This window comes from Puma concolor, chromosome B2, assembly GCF_028749965.1.
Source record: "Puma concolor isolate L17-30 chromosome B2, mPumCon1.1.hap2, whole genome shotgun sequence".
In the NCBI taxonomy this organism is placed as follows: Eukaryota; Metazoa; Chordata; class Mammalia; order Carnivora; family Felidae; genus Puma; species Puma concolor.
Window position 1 is genome coordinate 93,197,922 of NC_141671.1, and position 20,973 is coordinate 93,218,894.

At 35.6% G+C, this 20,973-nt stretch overlaps 1 protein-coding gene across 6 annotated transcripts in view; it reads left to right on the forward strand.

The window, feature by feature from the left end:
- The window catches only part of GRIK2 (glutamate ionotropic receptor kainate type subunit 2), a 670,394-nt gene that overhangs the window by 276,008 nt on the left and 373,413 nt on the right, over window positions 1-20,973 (forward strand). For all 6 annotated transcript variants that reach the window (XM_086707502.1, XM_086707501.1, XM_086707504.1 and 3 more), the window contains exons 5-6: window positions 12,104-12,285; window positions 18,824-18,877. In XM_086707502.1, coding sequence (XP_086563628.1) covers window positions 12,104-12,285; window positions 18,824-18,877 — 236 coding nt within the window. The remainder of the gene's footprint in view (window positions 1-12,103; window positions 12,286-18,823; window positions 18,878-20,973) is intronic.

Consider the following 20,973-nt stretch of genomic DNA (forward strand, 5'->3'; position numbering starts at 1 on the left):
TTGATTTGCATGCCTATCTCCCTACTACCCTATAATCTCCTAGATGGCAAACATCTACTGTTTATGTTTTACTTCTGCATTCACAATTCAAAGCACATGTGACGTGCTGCCACATATTTCTGATATATTAACATCTTTCAACCATTCATATGGCAAGATGTATGCTCAAAGCATAATGGCTGAAGGCATTGGGAGTTAATGGTACTCTTTTCTGGGACAAAAATATAAAATAAAATCTGAGCTCCTGAAGAGCCACATTTTACCTGGCATGTTCTGGTAAGTATTGTTAGTCATGGGCCCACCACATAAAACTTTTTAAGCTGCTTCATCAGTGTTGATTTTAAATCATATTTGATGTATTAAGTGGCAGGATAAACCCAGTAACAGCAGCATCCTGGGACAGAGCCAAAATAAGCTCTGTTTAAGGATCGTTTGTGGCTTCATAACTGCACTGACCTGGACACAAGTGGGGATTAAACAACAGCAGGTTAGCTAATCAGCCCCTGTCTGGAGACTGGAAGTTGGGTTATCACAAGCTGAGAGGGCGGGTAGAGTGATGGAAAGATGTGTACATCTGAGCAGTACAAATCTGGAGACAAAGGAGCCTGCAGTGTGGCCATCAGAATTGAACAATGGGGTGGGCTGGTTCCACTGAGGGTGGGTCAGTAACACTGCAGGTGATGAAGTAGCTCTGAAGAAGGACGGAGAATGCTGTGAAGGAGGAGGACTGGACAGAACCCCTGGTTTGCCTAGGATGTTCCTGACTTGTGCTTGTTTTCCTGGTCTGATTACTATGCACTTAATGTCTATCTCTGAGACTCTTAAAAAGACCCCAGTTTGATGAAAAATAATAAAGTGACTTTAATTGTAAATAACCATTGAATCAAAATATAACCAACCTCTGGTCACAAATCAAAGTACTTTCTTTTGAGGGAGTTTCTAAAACATTGTTGTGATGCATTTCTGGGTTGTGTTGGTTTGTATGTTTGTCCAGAATCTCTTTGAGGGAATCATTTTAGTCTCTATAGTTCAGGCAAGGCTCATTTTCATCTCTCAGAACCCACTGATCCATCTAACTTCAACTCTTCTGCTCTCACCAAAATAATCCCAATCTGGGCCAGACAGACTCCTTCTTTGGATTTTGACATAATTTGGGATGAAAACCTCTCCTTATAAGTGTGAAATCATGTTGGTTATCTGTGCCATCAAATGGGAAAATGTTAAAGAATAACAAAGGCAACACAGAGGAAGAGAGAACAGAGCAACAGAGAAAGAATTCCTATCTCCAAACATGCCTGGAGTTTATTTTCAGTTACAGGATGCAATGAGTTCCCTTTTTGTTCAAAGCATTGTGAATTAGCTCTGCACATATTACCAAGAGAGTTCTGACAAAAACAACTGCCTTCTCATTACACTGCACAGCTTTTTATTTGCCCTATCTCATTGTACCAGGCATAGGCCCACATTCAGCATCTGTATGAATAGGACAAAGAGAAATTAGATGATAGGATGGACCTAGAGCTGAGTCAGCCTAGGACAAAGCCACTTAACCATGACTGTGGTGCCCCTATAGTAAGCACAGCACTTAAGTTGCCATGGCTGGAAATCAGTCACTAACGTGCTTATCCTCTCATGAATCAGATGCAAGTAAGTTGTCATAACAGTAAGCTAATAACAAATACACCGATAATTCTGTTGGCTCCTCATAAATGGAAGCATTCTAAATAGAAAATGGACCTTAGCACATATTGAACTTAGACCTCAAGGCTATAGCAGCCAAAGACTTTTACCCTTGGCATGGTCAAAAGCACTCTTTTCTTTCTAATAATGACATAATTACTTTTTCTCATAGCAATGAGAGAAGAAACAGGGACAACATATTTTGGTATTGACTTGGGAAATAATCAGCCTGGCAGCCTCTGCCTTCCAGGGATCATAGATATCCTCCATGTAACACCTCAGGTCAGTGCATTTTCTGAAGCAGGCTGTTATCGGGTGGGAGCCCTGTGAGATGGTGTAGAGCTAGTCTTGCAGCTTGGACCCAGCCTCAAGCACATGGTAGAGGAGTCTCCCTCTACTTGTCCTAGAGAATCATAAGCCACTGTTGTAATCTGCCTGATGCTTTGGAATTCGTTGGAATTGAGTTGAGCCTAAGGACTCCATCTTTCAGTGGCCACTCAGCATAGTTCCACCTAACTGCTCTCATAGTATCCAGGCCTGTACTAAAACTGTCCTGTGTTCCACCTTAAAAGTTCCAGATCACTGTACTCGCCAGACTTATGAAATAAGCCTAATAGGTTATGGATTGCTGCTAGATATATGCAGACATAAAATGTGTAAGGTCAATGCTAGTCAGGAGGCTTTTAGAATAATCCATCTGCAAGATAATAATAGCTCAATTCAGTGTATTAGAAGCAATAAGAGTTGGTAGAAAGGATTTTCTAATAGTTTGGGTATAAGATATGCTAGCAAGAGCTGATCAAAGATAATACCAAGGTTTTGGGCCTGGGTAAATGGAATGATAAGAGTTGCCATTATACTATGTGGGGAAAACTGAGGGAGGAGGAGTTTTGGATGCTGAGGACATGAAGAGCCAATTTTGGAATGTTATATATTATTTACTATATAACAAAGTAAAGACGCTGCATTATTCAGGAGACTACAAGACCACCTTCCCTTCTGACACCGATTGCAATTTCAAATGTCCCCAATATCACCATCAAGTTTGATAATTCACTAAAACAGCTCAGAGAATGACTGAAAGTGGTTATTCTCTTTGTTACAATTTATAGCATCAGAAGGATACAGATTTAGGCCAGCTGAGAGAAGAAGCACATGGGACAGAGTCCAGGAGAGGGTCCACCCTCAGAGATTGCAGTTGTCTTCCTCCAACAACTCGACTTGTGGACAGTGCTAACTTTTTCAGGCAACAGTGAGTGACAGTATGCATGGAATATTGCCAACTAGGAAAGCTCATGTGAGCATTGGATGTCCAGAGATTTTACTGGAGATCGGTCATGTAGACATGGCTGAACACACACTTGGCTGACCTGTAGTCTCTAGCCCCATCCAGAGGCTGAACTGACACCTCAAAACCCAAAGCCCCTAACATAAATCACATTGTTAGACTATCCAAAGACACTCTTATCAGGCAGGACAGTCCAAGGGCTTAGAGAGCCAATAACAAAGGCCAGACCTCCCTTTGGCAAGGTTAATTTTTTACTACCCAACTGTCAAATAGGAAAGTGAATTTAGGACTCTAGAGTTCAAGGAAGAGGTCTGGCAAGAGATATAAGTTTGGGAGTTATCGGCATATAGATGGAGTATTAATTAGGTTCCTAGCAGGAAGCAGGATTTACTTAGATCCTTGAAGTGAAGAGATTTTGATAGAGACCACTCATAAGATTGCAGGCAGAGTCTGGGGAAAAAAAAAACAAAAACAGGGCCTGTTCACACACTCACACACACACAGTGATTTTGGAGTTCCGGGAGAGAAATTAATTACCAGAAACCAGTGAGAAGGTTTAATATGTGCCAGGCACAATACTGATTCATATGCATTAGCTCATTTGATTTTTTTCTGGATGGTATTAATTATTATGGTCACATTTTTATAGATGAAAAAACTAAAATTTGGAAAATTGAAATATCATCTGTAGTGATTCGGTAGCAAGTTAATGAGGTGGGATCGATGCAGACTGCCATGCCACAATATGGTTCAGGAATTTGGCATCACGATACAGCATAAAAGGATGGCTTATGAAAAGGTTGCATATGTGTTTGAAAGGTCTCAGCCTTTCTCCATGATTTTCCTGCTAAAGATTCTTCAGGCTCTGTCAGTTTATTACTTCCCCATTTAGGTCTTTCGAGGAGGCTTTTGCTTTGCTAGATCAGTATTGTGAGCATGTGTGGTATGGACTTTCCAAATGGAAACAGAGCAGAATAGAAACATCATGGCCAGATTATCCTGTGGGGAGAAGTCAGCGCAGAGATAAATAAGATTTCCCAGGGAAATAGAAACAGAAGAGGTGCATGTATGTGAGTGTGTGTGTGTGTGTGTGTGTGTGTGTACACATGAGCCTGGTTGTGTGTGCACACATACATGTGTGTTATGTGTCAAAGCAAGTTTTCAGAATTTGGGGGGGTTTGAGAAGAAGAAACAATATAGAATTTTAATAAGTTGCTTTAGACAATAAATGTATATGCTTTTTAAATGTTTTCAGGAGACTGTAAGTGTCTGCATTCCTGTTTGGATTCTACTTGTTTGAATGCATCCTGGTTCAGGGTTGAACTTTGGGTCCTGCATTCATATAGAGAGCATGGTGCCTGAAATGTATCGTCTGCACTGTATTATATTCCATTCTGAAGCGTAAAAAGGCTCTGCCATCAATAAAACAATATCATGGATAGGATTTGATGACACTAATAAATAATGAGGAGACCTTAATAAAGGGATAACTATTGGTAGGCCAGTATGCCTACCCCATCACTCAGGTTCAAATCCCTTAACTGAAATATGCCTCTGAACCCAGAACTGGTCTCAAAAGCATTTTTCACACAGTGCTACAGCTAGCCAGGGACAATTGACCTTGACATGTAAATTGAAACTCATTTGCTACTTGGTTTCCAATATATCAAGCTAAGTGTTTTTATATGTTTTGAGTTTTGAATATATTAGACTCTAGCATACTTTAAAGATACAGCAAATTTCAAAAAGAGAGAAGGCATTCCCTCTCTGTAAGATTATTATTATGATTTGAAGATTTTCCTCCCAGGAGACCAGCCCTCTAATTTTCTCTCCCTAGCTTTCTCCCCCTCTTCTAAGAAGATGAAAACCACTTTGGAAGTTTCTTTTCATCTTCCCTGTCTCTTCTCCCTTTTTTTTTCTAGACCCCAATTTTCTTTATTTTCTATTTTCCCTGTACTGATGAACAAATCTACCTCATCTCCACGGAGAGGAAGGCAGGCAAAAATTTGGAGACAGAATTATTTTCAGTGGCAATCTACTTCTCTTCTCTAAGCCACTTTTGATTTTCTTATTATGATCAGCTCCCTTGTGTGTATTTAAAGCATTACCATAGATTGGAAACTCCATAACTGGTATAGATATTTTATTTAGTTTTCTTTAAAACACTCTGTAGCAGAAATACAACATTCTAATAAAAATAACTCCCTGAAATGTTTGGCCTCTCAATGAATTCTCTTTTCTCAACTGAAAAAAGGGGAGGGGGTGATGATGAAGCATTGAATGTGGATGAGTCATTCTTGTATAGTTTATTACACAATGCATTTGAAGGGTAGGGGAGAGGTCTGGCCTGCACAAAGACCACATTAACTGAAATGATAAATAGTCCTGATGAGTGAGCCAGGTGGCAAAACTCTAGTTTGTGTGGCTGCTGAAGTGGATACCTGGGTATAGGAGGAAACTTGGGACTCCCTTCCTGGGGCTGGGGGAGGCTGGGCCTGCAGAGAGGCAGTGTGATTGATCTCTTTAAGAAAGTGCCAGCTGGAGTGTGCATAAATGGCTCCTTCTGGCTTCTCCTTAAAAGCTGAATTGATGGCACCTTCTGAAAAGAGCAGCTCAGACCTCTGTCCCCTGTTAGCTTAAGATAAACCTTGATTTCAGCGACTGTAAAATATCTGAAAGTAGAAAAAGGTTAAAAAAATGTACTCCGTGAAGAAATTAAAGAGAATAGAGTGTAACTCATCTACCAAAATAAAGGGATAATTGCAATGTGGTGCTCTTTTTTGTTAGAAAATTTTCAGGAACCCATCTGTGCAGATTGTTTCTCTTTTATTATCATTACATCAACTAATTACATTAGGGAAAGAGAGGGCATTTTAATTAAAAGATTGTTTTAAGGAGTTATAATTCTACTCTTTCATTAAATAACTTCACTGCATGCCAAATTTGTTAAAGTATGCTCCATTTCTGAAAATTGTTGTTTGAGAATTATTTGTATTAACCACATTTTCAACAAAACAAATTTCATCCTTTTATTTCATCTCAGAGATGGGTTCTTTTTTATTTCTCCATTTTGACCAAAGAATCATAGGAAGTTACCACATGTAAACCATCCCAATTATATTAAGAAACGTACTTTTTTTCCTGTTTTATTTTACACAGCATACATATTTACTATATGATGAATTTGATTAAGGTAATCTTTCCTGGAATTGGAATGTTTTTAGAACATGATAATTTGCAGGGGAATATTGGGGGAAGTAGGAAGATCAATAGAGGTCCACAGAGGAAAATGCATACCCAGTATTGTAAGTAGGCATTCCTGCTGTTTGAACCCATTTCCCTTTGGATAAAAACCTCATCCAGGTACATTAAATTGCAGGGATGCCATTAAACAACTCATTAAATAAAGTGGATAAACATCCATTCTTTGGATATTTTGAATCCATCTTCCTTTTTGTCAACTCTCTCTTACTCTTCCAAGTTGTCCTAAATAACAAAATCCAGAGATTTGTATGTAATTACCAGATAAAGGGAAGTCATAGGATCTAGAATGGAAAAACAATGTCACAGGATAGAGCAATGAAGACTTAGAAGGCAAGAAAGAAGTCTAAGCACCTGGTGCTGGAGATGGTGAAAAGCCAAATTTAAAAATCATGTTTCTACTTTCAGTATTCAAACAACTCTAGATTTCTGTCCTCTGATTGGAATCCTGAACTACTTTTATTCCAAAAAACTGAATGTAAAAAGCTTTACAGACATAACTTCTGTGTTAAAAAAATGTATCTCATGCAGTTCAAGACTGAAAAAAAAAACAGTTATCGCAATCATTATATTTGCCCGTGAAACAATGTTTTACACATAGTAGATGTGCAGTAAAATATATGCTGAATGAATGAATAAAAGGAACACTTCACTCTAATTCTTAAGTAGGAGATGGTAGTTCCTACTAGCAGCAGTTGTTTTTATTTATTTATTTTTATTTATTTTTATTTTAGCTCTTCAATATTATTCCTTAGGGAAGCTAGCAAACTGAAATCTGTTACATTAATGCCAGCAGGGATATATATGTGTGAAGAGAATAAGTAAACATTTATTGCACCTGATGGCTCAATGGACCATCCACATGAGCTCTTAAGAGACTTGAAAATACTTGCCAGGATTTATATTTAGGGTGAACTCTGCAAATACTATTTGTGGATTTTTATCCTTCAGAAAATTTCTATTTTTTTAGTCACTTGAGATTTTTCAATTCAAAGCTGTTGGATAAATCTGTAGCCAGCTATGTAGCTTCTTTTTCTTGGGTAATGAGTTAATCTCTTAAAATTTTTATTAAAATTTTGATGTTGTTAGGTTTTCAGTCAAAATCAGTGCCAAAATAACTTCCAAGAACAGATTTAAATACCAGCACTTAAAAAAAAAATTACTACAGTCTTCCTAATCTTTGCCAAAATAACAACATTGACAACTGCTACTTTTCGAGAGTCTAATATGTGACAGTTCCTTTTTTGGTGTTTTGTAATTAGTACATATATGATTTTACCCTGTTATGGAGAAGAAGAAGGCAAAGCAGAAAGAGATATGATGTCTTGCACAAAGTCATACAGATCATATATATATATATATGTATATATATATATATATGTATATATATATATATATATACATATATATATGTATATATATATATACATTTAAAATTTTTTAATGTTTATTTCTGAGAGAGAGAGAGAGACAGAATGTGAGCAGGGGAGGAGTAGAGAGAGAAGGAGACACAGAATCCAAAGCAGGCTCCAGGCTCTGAGCTGTCAGCACCAAGCCTGATGCAGGGCTCGAACCCACGAACCGTGAGATCATGACCTGAGCCAAAGTCGGATGCTTAACCGACTGAGCCACCCAGGTGCCACCAGATTGTGTATTTTTGAACGAAGATTCCAACCAGCACTGAGAGGCTGTTTCTACTATGATTGACTAAATCCCCCAAATTTATATTTGACTTGCATAAAATCTTGTAAGATAAGTAAAGCCAAGGATAGCTTTTTTTTCCTTATTCAGCAAAAGGTGTTATTAGATCATTCTGCATTTATATATTTTATGAGAATAATAGAAAATCCGAGCTAGGAAAAATTTAGAAATAATCCAATTAGTAATTCTTTGACTTTTTGGTTTTTATATCATCTTACATTCTTTTTTTTTTTTAATGTTTTATTTATTTTTGAGACAGAGAGAGACAGAGCATGAGCAGGGGAGGGGCAGAGAGAGAAGGAAACACAGAATCTGAAGCAGGCTCCTGAGCCGAAGTCGGACGCTTAACCGACTGAGCCACCCAGGCGCCCCAATCATCTTACATTCTTAAGAATAATTAAAGATTTCTAAAAACATTTGTAAGATTTTTGTAAGTTTCTTTAATATTTGACTTTGTGGAAGGAAGCTGGGATTTTCATATCTGATTCCTTATTCAATCTGCTGTGACATCATCTGTGTCTCATAACCTCTACTGGAAGACTCCATTGTCAATGTGGGAGAGAATGAAAGAAAAAAGCTTTAGTATTATTATGTATTATTATTAAAATAGTTGGACCTTAGGGAACACCCCCAAAAGAGTACAGACATGTGTGGACCTTACTTTGAAAACTGCTGATCTAGATAAAACTCATTTAATAGACGTAGAAACCAAAGTGTCCCATCAATCTGTTACTGAACTCAAGTCTGATGATGGTTTAGGAAGGGACTGATACTTTCCTACAAGGATATTATATGTGATTAGGATGGGCACTAAGCTACACTATGGAAATACATGGAGATGATTTTGAGGGAGTCTATTTTTACCTCTCTCGTGCTCCTACTAATGGCACAATAATCTGCCCCCACCTCCCTAGTAGAACTGTCCTTGCCTGGGTCATCAGTTATCTTCTAGTTAAATTTAATAAACACTTTCTTAAAGTGTTTACTATTATTTCTTTGTTACTAGCAACCCTTGACATGGATGATCACTCCCCTTCTTTTGAACCCTCAGTTGACCTGATCCTCCCATGATCTCATGCTCAGTGGAAGCACTCTCTCCCCCTAGTTGTCCAAGCCAGAAATCTGGGAAACTTCCCTGACTCAGTGCTCTCCCTCACCAAGTACTCTCAGTATTTTTTTAAAAATCTCTTTCTGGTCCATCCACTTCTTTCTCCATCCTGCCCTGTACACACATCTTTGCATTTTCTAGGCTGCATTATTCCAACTGTCTTCCAACTCTTTCTTCCTCCAGTTTTAGCTCTTTTGATCTGTCATCCATACTGAAAATCTGAGTGGTTCTTTTGAAATGTGGATTCCAAGTGGGCACTTTTCACCACCTTTAAGACCTCAACTCTAAAGTAATTTACGTGGGCTTCTTAGGCAGCCTCATGCCCCCTTAAATTAAACTTTCATCACTTCTTCCTTGCTTCTTAAGATTCTTTGCTCGTGCTCTCTCACTCCCCTGCCAGTATAAAAACTGTTTTGTTCTGTTTTTTCTTCTATTCCTTCCACTCTTACTCTTTTTAGTCAGGTAGTAACTTAGATGTCACCGTCTTGGAGTAATTTCTGTAAGCACTCTCATCCCGAGTTAGAGGATTCTGCTATATATTCTTCTTCAATAATTGCATTTTCCCCATCAAAGTATTATTTGCCACTTTTTATTTATAATTGCCTGCTTAATGACCTTTACCTGTCCCCCACCCCTCATATATTTTTAATATGGTATGGGTAGGAGATTTGTCTATTTTATTTTTTATTTTACTGCCAATATCCAAAACAATGCTTGACCTATAGTAAGAATTGAATAAATTTAACAAAATTGTTTGATGCAAGAGTAAATGAATGATGTCTTCTTTTCTTTCTCTCATTCCTACAGTCAGTTGTATGTACAGATTTCTGATTCACTTTTCCTAATGAAGTTGGAATTCATTCTTTGAACTATTTTATTGTTTTATGATGCTAGCTAATATAATATAGTTATTATCCTATCATATCATTATGCCAAAGTGTTTCAAAGAGTGACTCACATATGACACTGAAATCAGACTTATGTTTGGAAATTGGTCTTACTTTTTGATGACCAGGAAAATCATGTGGGAAGATTGTTAAAAATGTACATGCATGAGTCCTATCCTCTAAAGGTTCTGATTCAGCTTTTATATTATAACCAGCTTCATAGATTACTGTCATACCTTCCAAAGTATGGGAGCCATTGCCTTACTACAATTATACTTTGGTTTATTTATAAAAGTAGTTAATGCTACTACCCTTTAACAATTTGTTAACAATTTGTTCTAATTTAGTTGCAGAGCACTCCTGTGTGCAAACATATAGCCTTTTATACATGTTCTGGAGGATTTTATAAGCCCAATGTTACACTACTACAATTAAGCAGGTGTTATAAATTCAAATATTTGTTTTTACCTTTGTTTAACCCAAGTTTACATCTTTACTCATTATATGTACATTAATTCTCTGGATTGAATTGTATTATGTTTAATGAGTACATTGAATATAAATTAGCTATATAATACTTATTTTAATATAGCTAGTACATCTAAATTTATAAAACAACATAAGATAATTGTAGTATGTTGTGTAATTTATGCAACAATTATTTGTAGAATTTTAAATGGCAAAATTCTCATAACTTACAATGAAGTAAGTTTTATGGCACAATATTTTAAAAGCAAGAGATACTAGGTATGTTTGTAAATTTACATATTTTTACATTGTATGTCTCACTCGAGAATGAAAATACTGAAAACTAGTTATGTTAATTTTATTAACTATGTTACAACATATTAAAATGTGTATAGCATTACATGTATAAGACCTATTCATTTAAAAATTAATGAAAAAGATTCCTAGAATTAGATTTTACTCCCTGTATCATGTGTTATTTTAATACACAGATTGTTTTCACTCACAATAAGATATATTTTTATTCCTGTTATTCCAATTTCTAAATAGGGTAAAATCACACACACACACATACTCACATATATTGTTTGCAATACTAATATTTATGAAGGTAGTTCTTCAGGGAGATAGAAATGGGGAAAAATATAGAGATGAAACGGGAAAAAAAGGTAAATAAGAAAGAAGAGTAGTAGGAGGAGACGAGGAAATTGCTTCATATCATTCCAAGATAGAATAGAAGTAGATGATCCTTTTTTCTTATCACACTTTTTAACATGTTGAGTCTTTTATATGAGTTCTTGAAGACGTTTCATTGCTTGAAGTTTGTATGAAAAAATAAATTTGATGGTATGTCTCTATTATTTAAAAATGTCTACCAGTTCTATGACCTATTGAACATGTGTCTATTAATTTGATATACTTTGAAACATAATCAGGAGCTATTTCTCTAGGAAAATATTTGCTTTACTAATACCGTGTGTGGTTATATTTCTTTCTGGAGTTAATGTTATATCTAACAAACAATACAAAAAATGTTTTATTTCTTTAAGTAATTTAATAATGGTCCAGGCTACTAGTTAGAGTGTATTTTATTAAAGAAAGTTACTTTACTCTTACATACATACCAAATTACTAGACAATTAGTTGTAAACAAAAACAAAAAAGTAACTCTAGTTTCTAACACTGGAGAATAATAACATAAATTATGTCCACTATAAAATACAGTGTTAAGTGGACAAACTGGAACAATAGTCACCGACTTACAACAACCTTTAAGACATAGTCACAAACTACTATTAATGTAAAATGCAAAACAAAACAAAATAAAACTCTATGTGTATCTGTGGAAATGCAGAGAAAATGTGTGGAGGAATAATATTTGTAAGCTGTTAACTGTGACAACCTTGTAGGAGCAGAATTGGGGTACAAAGGGAGACAGACTGTTTTGTTCTATATCCTTTTATTTATTTAAATTATTTTCATCAACTTATGTATATCTTTCATAATTTGAAAAATACCTTAAAGAATTTGAAAAATGATCATTCTAACAAAACCAATGGGATCTGGAGTTAGGAAGTAGGAATTTCAGTGGTCCCACCATGAATGCACATATACATGGTCAAGGAAATCAGGCACTGTAGTATGTTCTGTGATTTTATGACCTACTCTGTTTTTTCTCTAATCTTCTTTTTCCCCCCTTTTTCATTAAAGGTCTCATTCGTTTGCAGGAGCTCATCAAAGCTCCATCACGGTACAATCTTCGGCTTAAAATCCGTCAACTACCTGCCGATACAAAGGATGCAAAACCCTTACTAAAGGAAATGAAAAGAGGCAAAGAGTTCCATGTAATCTTTGACTGTAGCCATGAAATGGCAGCAGGCATTTTGAAACAGGTAATCTTTAATTTACTTAAATTCTTGGTTTCTTTATTGAATTTGCATTTAAAGCATGGCCTTTTTTTTTTAAGCAAAGTGTTATTGTCACATAGTTAAAATGAGCCATAGAAGTCACCTTGATGTAATTTTCTGATAGAAAAATCTGACATTTGCTTTTAATTAATTGTCTTTAAGAAAAAGTAATGTAAATACTGATGATCTTCAAAACACATTGTTTGAAGTTCTGAGGTTTTTTCAAATGGCTACAATGCTGTTTGTTAATGTGAATGCTGGTTATTATGATAGATATTTGTTTGTACTGAAAGGAAGGAATAAACTGACAGTCAATGATTGAGCAGCTCAACCGTTAAAATCAACCAGTTGAAAAAAGAGAAAAAAAGATTTGCTATTTAGCTGGCATCTTCTAGGAGATCCCTAGCACATCACTTATTTAATCAGCACAATGACCACATGAAGTAGAGACTATCTCCACCTCACAGATGAAGAAACTGAGTCTTGGAAAGATTGAATAACTTTCTCAATGCCCACCAGCAAGGAACTAACAGAGGGATTAATATCTCACCTAGTGATGTTAAGTATTCATTCCAGAATAAAGCATTGCTAACTCAAAAGTTAATACTAAAATCAATCAAATGAAATAATTTATAGCAGTAAAACCTTTTAGTGTTACTTTTGTACTATTCCAACCTAACAGTATACTGGAAAACAGCAATTATTATTCTCCCCTATATTACAGACGAGAAAAGAGACTGATGTTGGGCATTAAATGGCTGGTATGAGCCCATATATTTACTATGTAGTAGTCTAGATTTGGATTCAAGTCTTTGTACTTTGTTTTTTAAGCTCTTGTAAAGACACTGGCTGATATCACAGTGGCTTGGGATTAGTCAACTGTCCTGAAACCTCTCACGTATAAGATAAAATATCACTAGTGGAGAGTTATGCAGATTCAGATGTCAAATTATATCCCATAAAATATAACTATCAATTGTAAATGCCTGTTATAACATGGTTAGTTTATTAAGCAGATGGTTGTCCAATCTTCCAATATGAATGTTGGTTTCACTGCAATAAAATATTTAATTGGATTTGGAAAATTGCTCTAGTGTTGTATTTGGGTAGTAAAGCATATGAGATTTGGGTGTGTCTTTGCTTCTTGTTGTTTTTTGTTTTGTTTTGTTTTTGGTAGTGAATAATCAGTGAAATGCAGAGTAGGAATTTGTTTTTCATGTAATACCAAAGACAATTCTTGATCACATTTAGAATATACAGGCTTGGAAAGGAGACCTTTCCTTTATGCCCAGAGTGAGTAGTATTTTACGATTTGTCAGTGACAGAGCTTTGGTCGGCTTTCTCTAGGCTTCCAGCAAGTACGTAAATGATCAGTTGTCTTGTCTCTACAGTAACTAACTGACTTATTTTGCTATCAACTTTAATGATAGAATTGCCATTCTGCCTTCTATTTGATATATCCATTATAATTGGTTTCTTATATGTAACCTGCTTTTTGTAAAATAAAAACAGAATTAAGATAATTTTTAAAATATATATAGCAGAAAAGGTTACATAGGGGCGCCTGGGTGGCGCAGTCGGTTAAGCGTCCGACTTCAGCCAGGTCACGATCTCGCGGTCCGTGAGTTCGAGCCCCGCGTCAGGCTCTGGGCTGATGGCTCGGAGCCTGGAGCCTGTTTCCGATTCTGTGTCTCCCTCTCTCTCTGCCCCTCCCCCGTTCATGCTCTGTCTCTCTCTGTCCCAAAAATAAATAAACGTTGAAAAAAAATAATAATAAAAAAAGAAAAGGTTACATAATTTTAGCAAGATTAGTAGAAAAGTCACAGCACAGGTAAAATTATTATATGAGACTTAAAATGAAATCAGAGTAACATTATTACACAGAATGTGTATGTTCAGAATCTGTAACACTAACAGACCACATGTATGATGTTTGTTTTTTATCTTACCTTGTCCTAGAGAGCATTTGTTCCACATTTGGATATCAGTTATTCTAGAAATGAATTCAAGAAGAAAGCAAATAGCTTCCTTATAAATGAAGCAACACATTTAATAGGACTCTATTTCATGATTTATAAATTTTTTTGGAGATTTCTCAACATTGGTTAAAGACAGAAGTACAAAGAAATGGTATAGGAGTTGGAGAGCAGGCATAGATGGGCTGGGCTGTCCTTGTGTGGCTTAATCGAAGAACCACTAATAGGAGTATCCAGAAATATGGATAGGTTTATCAAGTTAGCCCTATTTGTTTCATTGTTTTATTTATTTTAACTAAGTGAGCCTTTCTTAAATATTGGGCAAAAGTGAACTTGAAGTTTTCTTCCCTGAATGCTTTAAAAGGGACTGAAGCTTGAAGCTGGCTATTTGAATGCAGTAATGGGCATACAGGCCTTAATAACAAAAGATTCCACCGCCACCCAAATTTGTCAAAGAGAATCCCCTATGGCAGGGCGAAGATGATCTGCATTGAAGCCTCACAAGGTCATTCTATTACAGAGAAAAAGTATTAATCAAGACCTTGAAAGTCTAGATTAGAGACTGTGAAAATTTTTAGGCTGGAAAAATGTGAAAGCAGATGCAAATAAACTTCCATGGCATCAGAAGTAAAATTAAATTAAATTTTAAGAAATGTGTCTAAAGCCCACCTCTTCAGGTGTTAACTTTGAGTGATGTAACTTCTGGATACATCCTGAAGGATAAACCGATTGCATATTATATGCCTAGAAGTGTTAATTTGTCAAATGGCATTGTTAGCACTACTCTAGTTAAATGTTGGGGATTTCTAATAATATTTTGATTTTGGAAAATCTGTGGCATTTCTTTCCAGGAAGGATAATACAGTACAACCAATTTTTCTATTGTGGCCACTCTCATTTATTTATACATAAAGAGATATTAATTTTATTCTTGTTAATGTGGTTTGAACGGTCCATCCAGTTCATTCAAAAATAGTGGCAAGGGCGCCTAGGTGGCTCAGTTGGTTGAGCATCTGACTTCAGCTCGGGTCATGATCTCACAGTTCATGAGTTCAAACCCTACATCTCTCTCTCCGCTGTCAGTGCGGAGCCCACTTCAGATCTTCTGTTTCCCCCCGCTCCACCTCCCCCTGTCCCTCCCGGCTTGTTCTCTCTTCCTCTTTCTCTCTCTCAAAAATAAATAAACATTGAAAAAATAATGAAAAAAGAGAAAAAAAACATTGGCAAGATGTAAGTGTTATAATTTAAAAAACATCCAGAACAAGTTTGTGGTGTCTAAATGTGGTATCTCTCCCGATTGAATGGGGGCTCCAAATGTGGGGCCATGGGTGGAAGCCAGTGGTGCAGGCAGTGAAAAGAATTCACCTGAAGCAGAACAAAAGAGATAGAAGTTTATTCAATATACCACGAGGAATTGGGAGGCAGGACAGCAAAGGAGAGGCTGTCTGGCAAGAGGAAATAGGTGGGGGCTGTCTGTAAAGAGGGAAGGTGAGGAGGTATGGCTACCTGGAATTTCCCTTTTTGGAACCTGTGCCTAGTTGTAAGTAGCCTGTTGGTTAGTTAGAGACTGTGGATATTTTGAGGCGGATTGCCTGAAAAGCCTATCTGTATCAGCCGGGTGGTCGCTGTGAGCCCCTTTGCCTCGATCAAGTTTCCATTCCTCAAGCCTGTTGTCTAAAAGTGGCCTCATAAAGTTCTTTTTTTAATTCCACTGGAAATTATTAACTTATCTTTCAAGAGAGATACCCTGTTGTCCTTTTTTTTTTTTTTTTTTGGTTAATGTTACAGTGTAGGTACTCAATCAAAAATAACTAACCTCTATTTAGATCACACATCATAGTCCATAATTGATTCTTATTTTCAGAATCAAAGGCTGAAGGAAGGTCAATGAAAGGCATAAACAGTCCTCAGTCATCCCCTACAGATTTCTTCTCACAGTGATGAAGGAAGCTGTGGCTGGTTCAGAATACCCATGTCAGAAGCAAACCACCCTCCCCACCATCATCTCCTTAATCCCTTCCATCCCTACCTACAAAACAAAATTTTCAATACTGGCTTGAGATGAGGTTTTCAAAATATCAAGGTGAAAACAGGCCAAAAGTTTAGATTACATAGATCCTACAATGGATCTGCATTCTTTGGGAACATAAAATATACCATTTTATAAAATGCCTTGTATCCAAAATCCAAGAATTAGAGACCTAGAGTTCATGTTTACTCACTATCTCAGTTTTTTTGGCCGATTTATTCATTGTTATTATTTTGTACTTTCCTCACTTATAAAATAAGTATAATAATAGGACCTACCTCATAAGGTTTTTAATGAGGCTATCAGGAAACAAGAATTTCTCCCCCTTCAGGGGTCCTTCTAGCTGGACTAAGAATCAAATTGACATGAGAGAGATTAACAGGAGAGAAGCAAATTTAATACAGGGAATCCACACAGACGTGGAAATTCCAAAATAAGTTGGACAAAATGAGATATATAGATTATGCTGAACTAAGGAGAAGGGGGACTTTTGAGGAAAACGATGCAATTCACAGGGCAGTAAGAAGAGCAGATGTTTGATAATTAGATGTTTGTCTATCACTCATATAATATTTATCTCTAATAATAACCCTTTTTCTAGGAAAGAGTCCCAATTTAGATTTTTCTATGTTGTTAAAGAAGGGGCAAAAGTTTCTCTTGTGTCTGCAGGGTTTCATTTGCCTTCAGCTCAAAATAATCTTCACGCCAAAGTGGCCCATCTTGAGTCTGCTTGCTTTCAGCCTCTACAAGACTTAAATTGATTAAAATGTGCAATGTCCTTAGAAGAGTGCCTAACACATTTTGGGCATTATATGCTATTTATAGTTGTACATCTGAAGCACTGTTTCTTTCAATTATCTTTATCCATTTTTCTGTACCTGTTGAGTTGATAAGTAAAAACTATAGACAAGGATAATGTTGAGCTGTCATTATATAGTTCTGGAGTTGAGAAATCTTTTGTGCATATCCATCAGGAATAGTGAATACCTTCTACGAAGATAATCTTATAAACCTTTAATAAGATACATTTTCTCTTACTTTGATTAAGATTCACACTTCATCAGAGCATTATTGGTTCATACAGTCTTTATTCATTCAGGAAATATTATTTGATAATTTGGTACCTAAGTGTTGTACACCTAATTCCATTATGTGTGTGTGGTTGAGCAGGGGGGAGTACACAAATGATGACAAAATATGTATTCTTATTATAAATCACAATATCACAGTATCTAAAGTCCTTTCCTTTGCTCAGTTCTCGATGCCGCCTTTCATTAACAAATGTTTCTCCCTTTTAAAAAAGTGTATTTTGTATGTTCCAAAATTTTCACAAAATCTATTCTTTCTTAACTGAATAGCTTACTTCTAACATACAAATTTCATTTTAACTAACTAGTTAACACCTATCTATAAGCATAGAATACCCAGGGTGTAACTGAGACAGCTACTCAGCAAATGAATTTGTGCTGTTAGTATTTTACAGAAAGTATTACATGCACCTGAGGATACTTGTTGCTAAGAACTCTTCATTCAACTCAAAAATGCATCATTTTTCAATTACATTCACCAACTACTGTTCATTGATAAACAGCTATTTCAAAAACTGTTCTCCTTTTCAAAGGAGAAATTGACATGTCTGAAAGTTCTAACCCAAAGTCCTTATTTTAAGATTGATAATCTAAAATTGACAAGGACTGGGGCACCTGGGTGGCTGAGTCAGTTGAGCATCTGACTTCGGTTCATGATCTCATAGCTCCTGAGTTTGAGCCCCGCATCAGGCTCTGTGCTGACCGCTTGCTCGGAGCCTGGAGCCTGCTTCAGATCTGTGTCTCCTTTCCTCTCTGCCCCTCCCCCGCTCACACTTTGTCTCACTCTGTTTCTCAAAAATAAATAAATGCTAAATAAATAAATAAATAAATAAATAAATAAATAAATAAAATTGACAAGGACCGTAGAAGTATGAAATGAAATAGTAATTTGCAACTGGTCTGTTAGTAAAAGAAAAAAAAACATTTTTTTATCTGTACTTTTTGAAGAATAGTGGTGATTTACAGTTGCTTCATTAATGCTAAGGAAAGTCTCCAAAGTACTTTAAAAATCGTATTGGCATTGCCTTTGCCACAATTTTTTTCCTAATTGAGTAATAGTGTTCATCAAAATAAAATTGTGTTCCTCCTTAGGATATTTGTAGTGGAGACATTACAAATATAATGAACTAAAATGTGCTAATTTCAGGTTTGTTTCAAATTTAATGTCTCCTTTAATATGTAAAGCCATAAGCTTTACAATTGCAAACTTTTAGCTAATAGCTTTCTATTGAGAGAACTGATTCGGAAATTCCTTCAGTAACCACTAATCTTCCTTAATTATGGAGAAAAGATTTAGGTTGATCCAGTTTTAATGTAACCTGAATATTATAGCCTAATTCTTCATTGTACCCTACTATTTTGTTCTCCTATTGACATATTTCATATGATGTATACCTTCAATATTAATATTTTTATTTTTTACTTCGTAGGCATTAGCTATGGGAATGATGACAGAATACTATCATTATATCTTTACCACTCTGGTAAGTAATTTATTAAAGCATAAAGATAATGCTGTAAATTTTATTGCTACAACTTTTCAGGATGGAAAATGGGTTTTTGAGTGAGAAGTAATGACTGTCACTTTTGTAGCTTATTTTTTTTTTTGATAAAACACAGGAGGAATGAATCATCACTGGGAACAAATAATTTTTGGTGTGAAGCTGATGATTTTGAAATAATTTTATTTCAGATATCAATTCAAAATATTATATCTTATTTATATATTGCTTTAGAGGACTTCTAGAACATTATAGATTTCAAAATTAATTTGCTAAGAAATCAGTATTTTAGAAAAGCACAAATTTTTATGTTGTTATCTCAGTTCTATTTACTTTACAAAAACCAGATTTATTGAAACACCTTTTAGTAGATTAAATTTTCGGTCCTGTTTATGCCTATTTTTAGTTGGATTTTTTAAAGTCAATATGATTTAATTTGCAATTATCAAATTGAATGTTACCTTCATATTTTGTTTTTACACACCCACCACACAGTTCTTCCTTACTATGCATGAAACTCTGACCTCACTCTTTTATCAAATCTACTTACTCTTGGTTCTATATCTTTATTAATATGTTATCCTGATTTTCCTTCCTCTGTGAAATGACTGTCTCTGTCACTAATTCTTTCCTGCTGTAGGGGTGGAAAATGTGTCCTCCTTCCCTTCTAGGTTCTTTGCCTGGTCTAATAATTAAATTGACATAAAACAGATTAACATGAGAAAAAAAACAAATTTAATTTCATACATCAGGAGCCCCAAAGATATGAGACTCAAGGTCAGGTCAGGTAATTGAACTAAGGAATGGGATGAGAGCCTGGGGCTTCAAATGGGAGGAAGGTAATTCACAGACTGATAGAAAGAGCAGATCCTTGGTAATTAGAAGTTTACCCTGCTATACAGATAGATCTTTCAGAAAAAAAAAAAAAAGTTATCTCTATTAATAGTTTTTTTTTTCTTTTTTTTTTTTTTTTCTGGTACAGAACCACTATGTAAATTCTTTAAGATAGTTAAAACAGACATAAAAGTTTTCCTGAATCTACTGGGTCTTGGTTGCCTTCAGACCACAGTAAACCACATGCAAAGTGGCATATTTGGGGGTGGCATATTCTATTCTCCTTTATTGCCTATCACCAAAATTTGAGAGTATCTCCAAGTTTGAGACTTTATCCTATTTTCCTTTTTCCTCTTTAATTATTTTCTTCAGAACTAGTATGCATGTAAGAACTTCAATTATTACCTTTGATGAAATGAAATCTCAATGTCCATTTGTAAGAGTCCTGAATTGTATTTTGCTACATTACAGAACAAGTCTGTTGTCACATTAAGATAATCTCAAATAATTTAAACCTTAATGTATTGTTCTCTAAATTGACACCTCTTCTGACTGCCTTCAAAGCTTCCATTGTCTGAATCCTATATCACCAACAAAGTTCTACTGTTTTTTCCTCCATACTATCTCTAGTTTGTGTCTCCATTCCCACAATGACCAGTTTAACCAATGCTTTCTGTTAACTCAAAAGTCTTCAATTTGGTCTCCTTGCTTTTAGGACTCTTGAAGCTATCAGACCAAATACTAAAGTGTAGTTGATCACAATAGCTTCCTATAAAAACAACTCTCCTCCAATAGAGCTTCTTCACACAGTAGTTTGTATTTTACTTGCAAATACTATGGTTAACTGTGCTGTATCTCTATATTACTTCCCACCAGGCTATTTTTTGCAGCCTGTAAGAAACTTAATGATAGGCTGCAGGAGAGGGATTGGAAGGCTTTACTCATTAGCAAATTTTATTTCAATGCAGTTACAACTAAGTTCCACCATAATCATAAGATTTTAGAGGAATCAAAAGTATCCCTTGATAAGGAAAAATAAATTAAAAAAAAAAGAAAAAACACATTTAGGATTGTAGAAGTCATTAGCCTATAATTGAAGGTCGTTTTTTAGTTTAATTTTAATCTAACATTCCTATTTTCTGTTGTTGCTATTTTCCTTCATGAATTCTGTTTTATAGAAAAACTGATCTAGATCAGTCTCCTGAATAGGTTTTATGTTTTCTAATTTTTGTGCCTTTACTGAC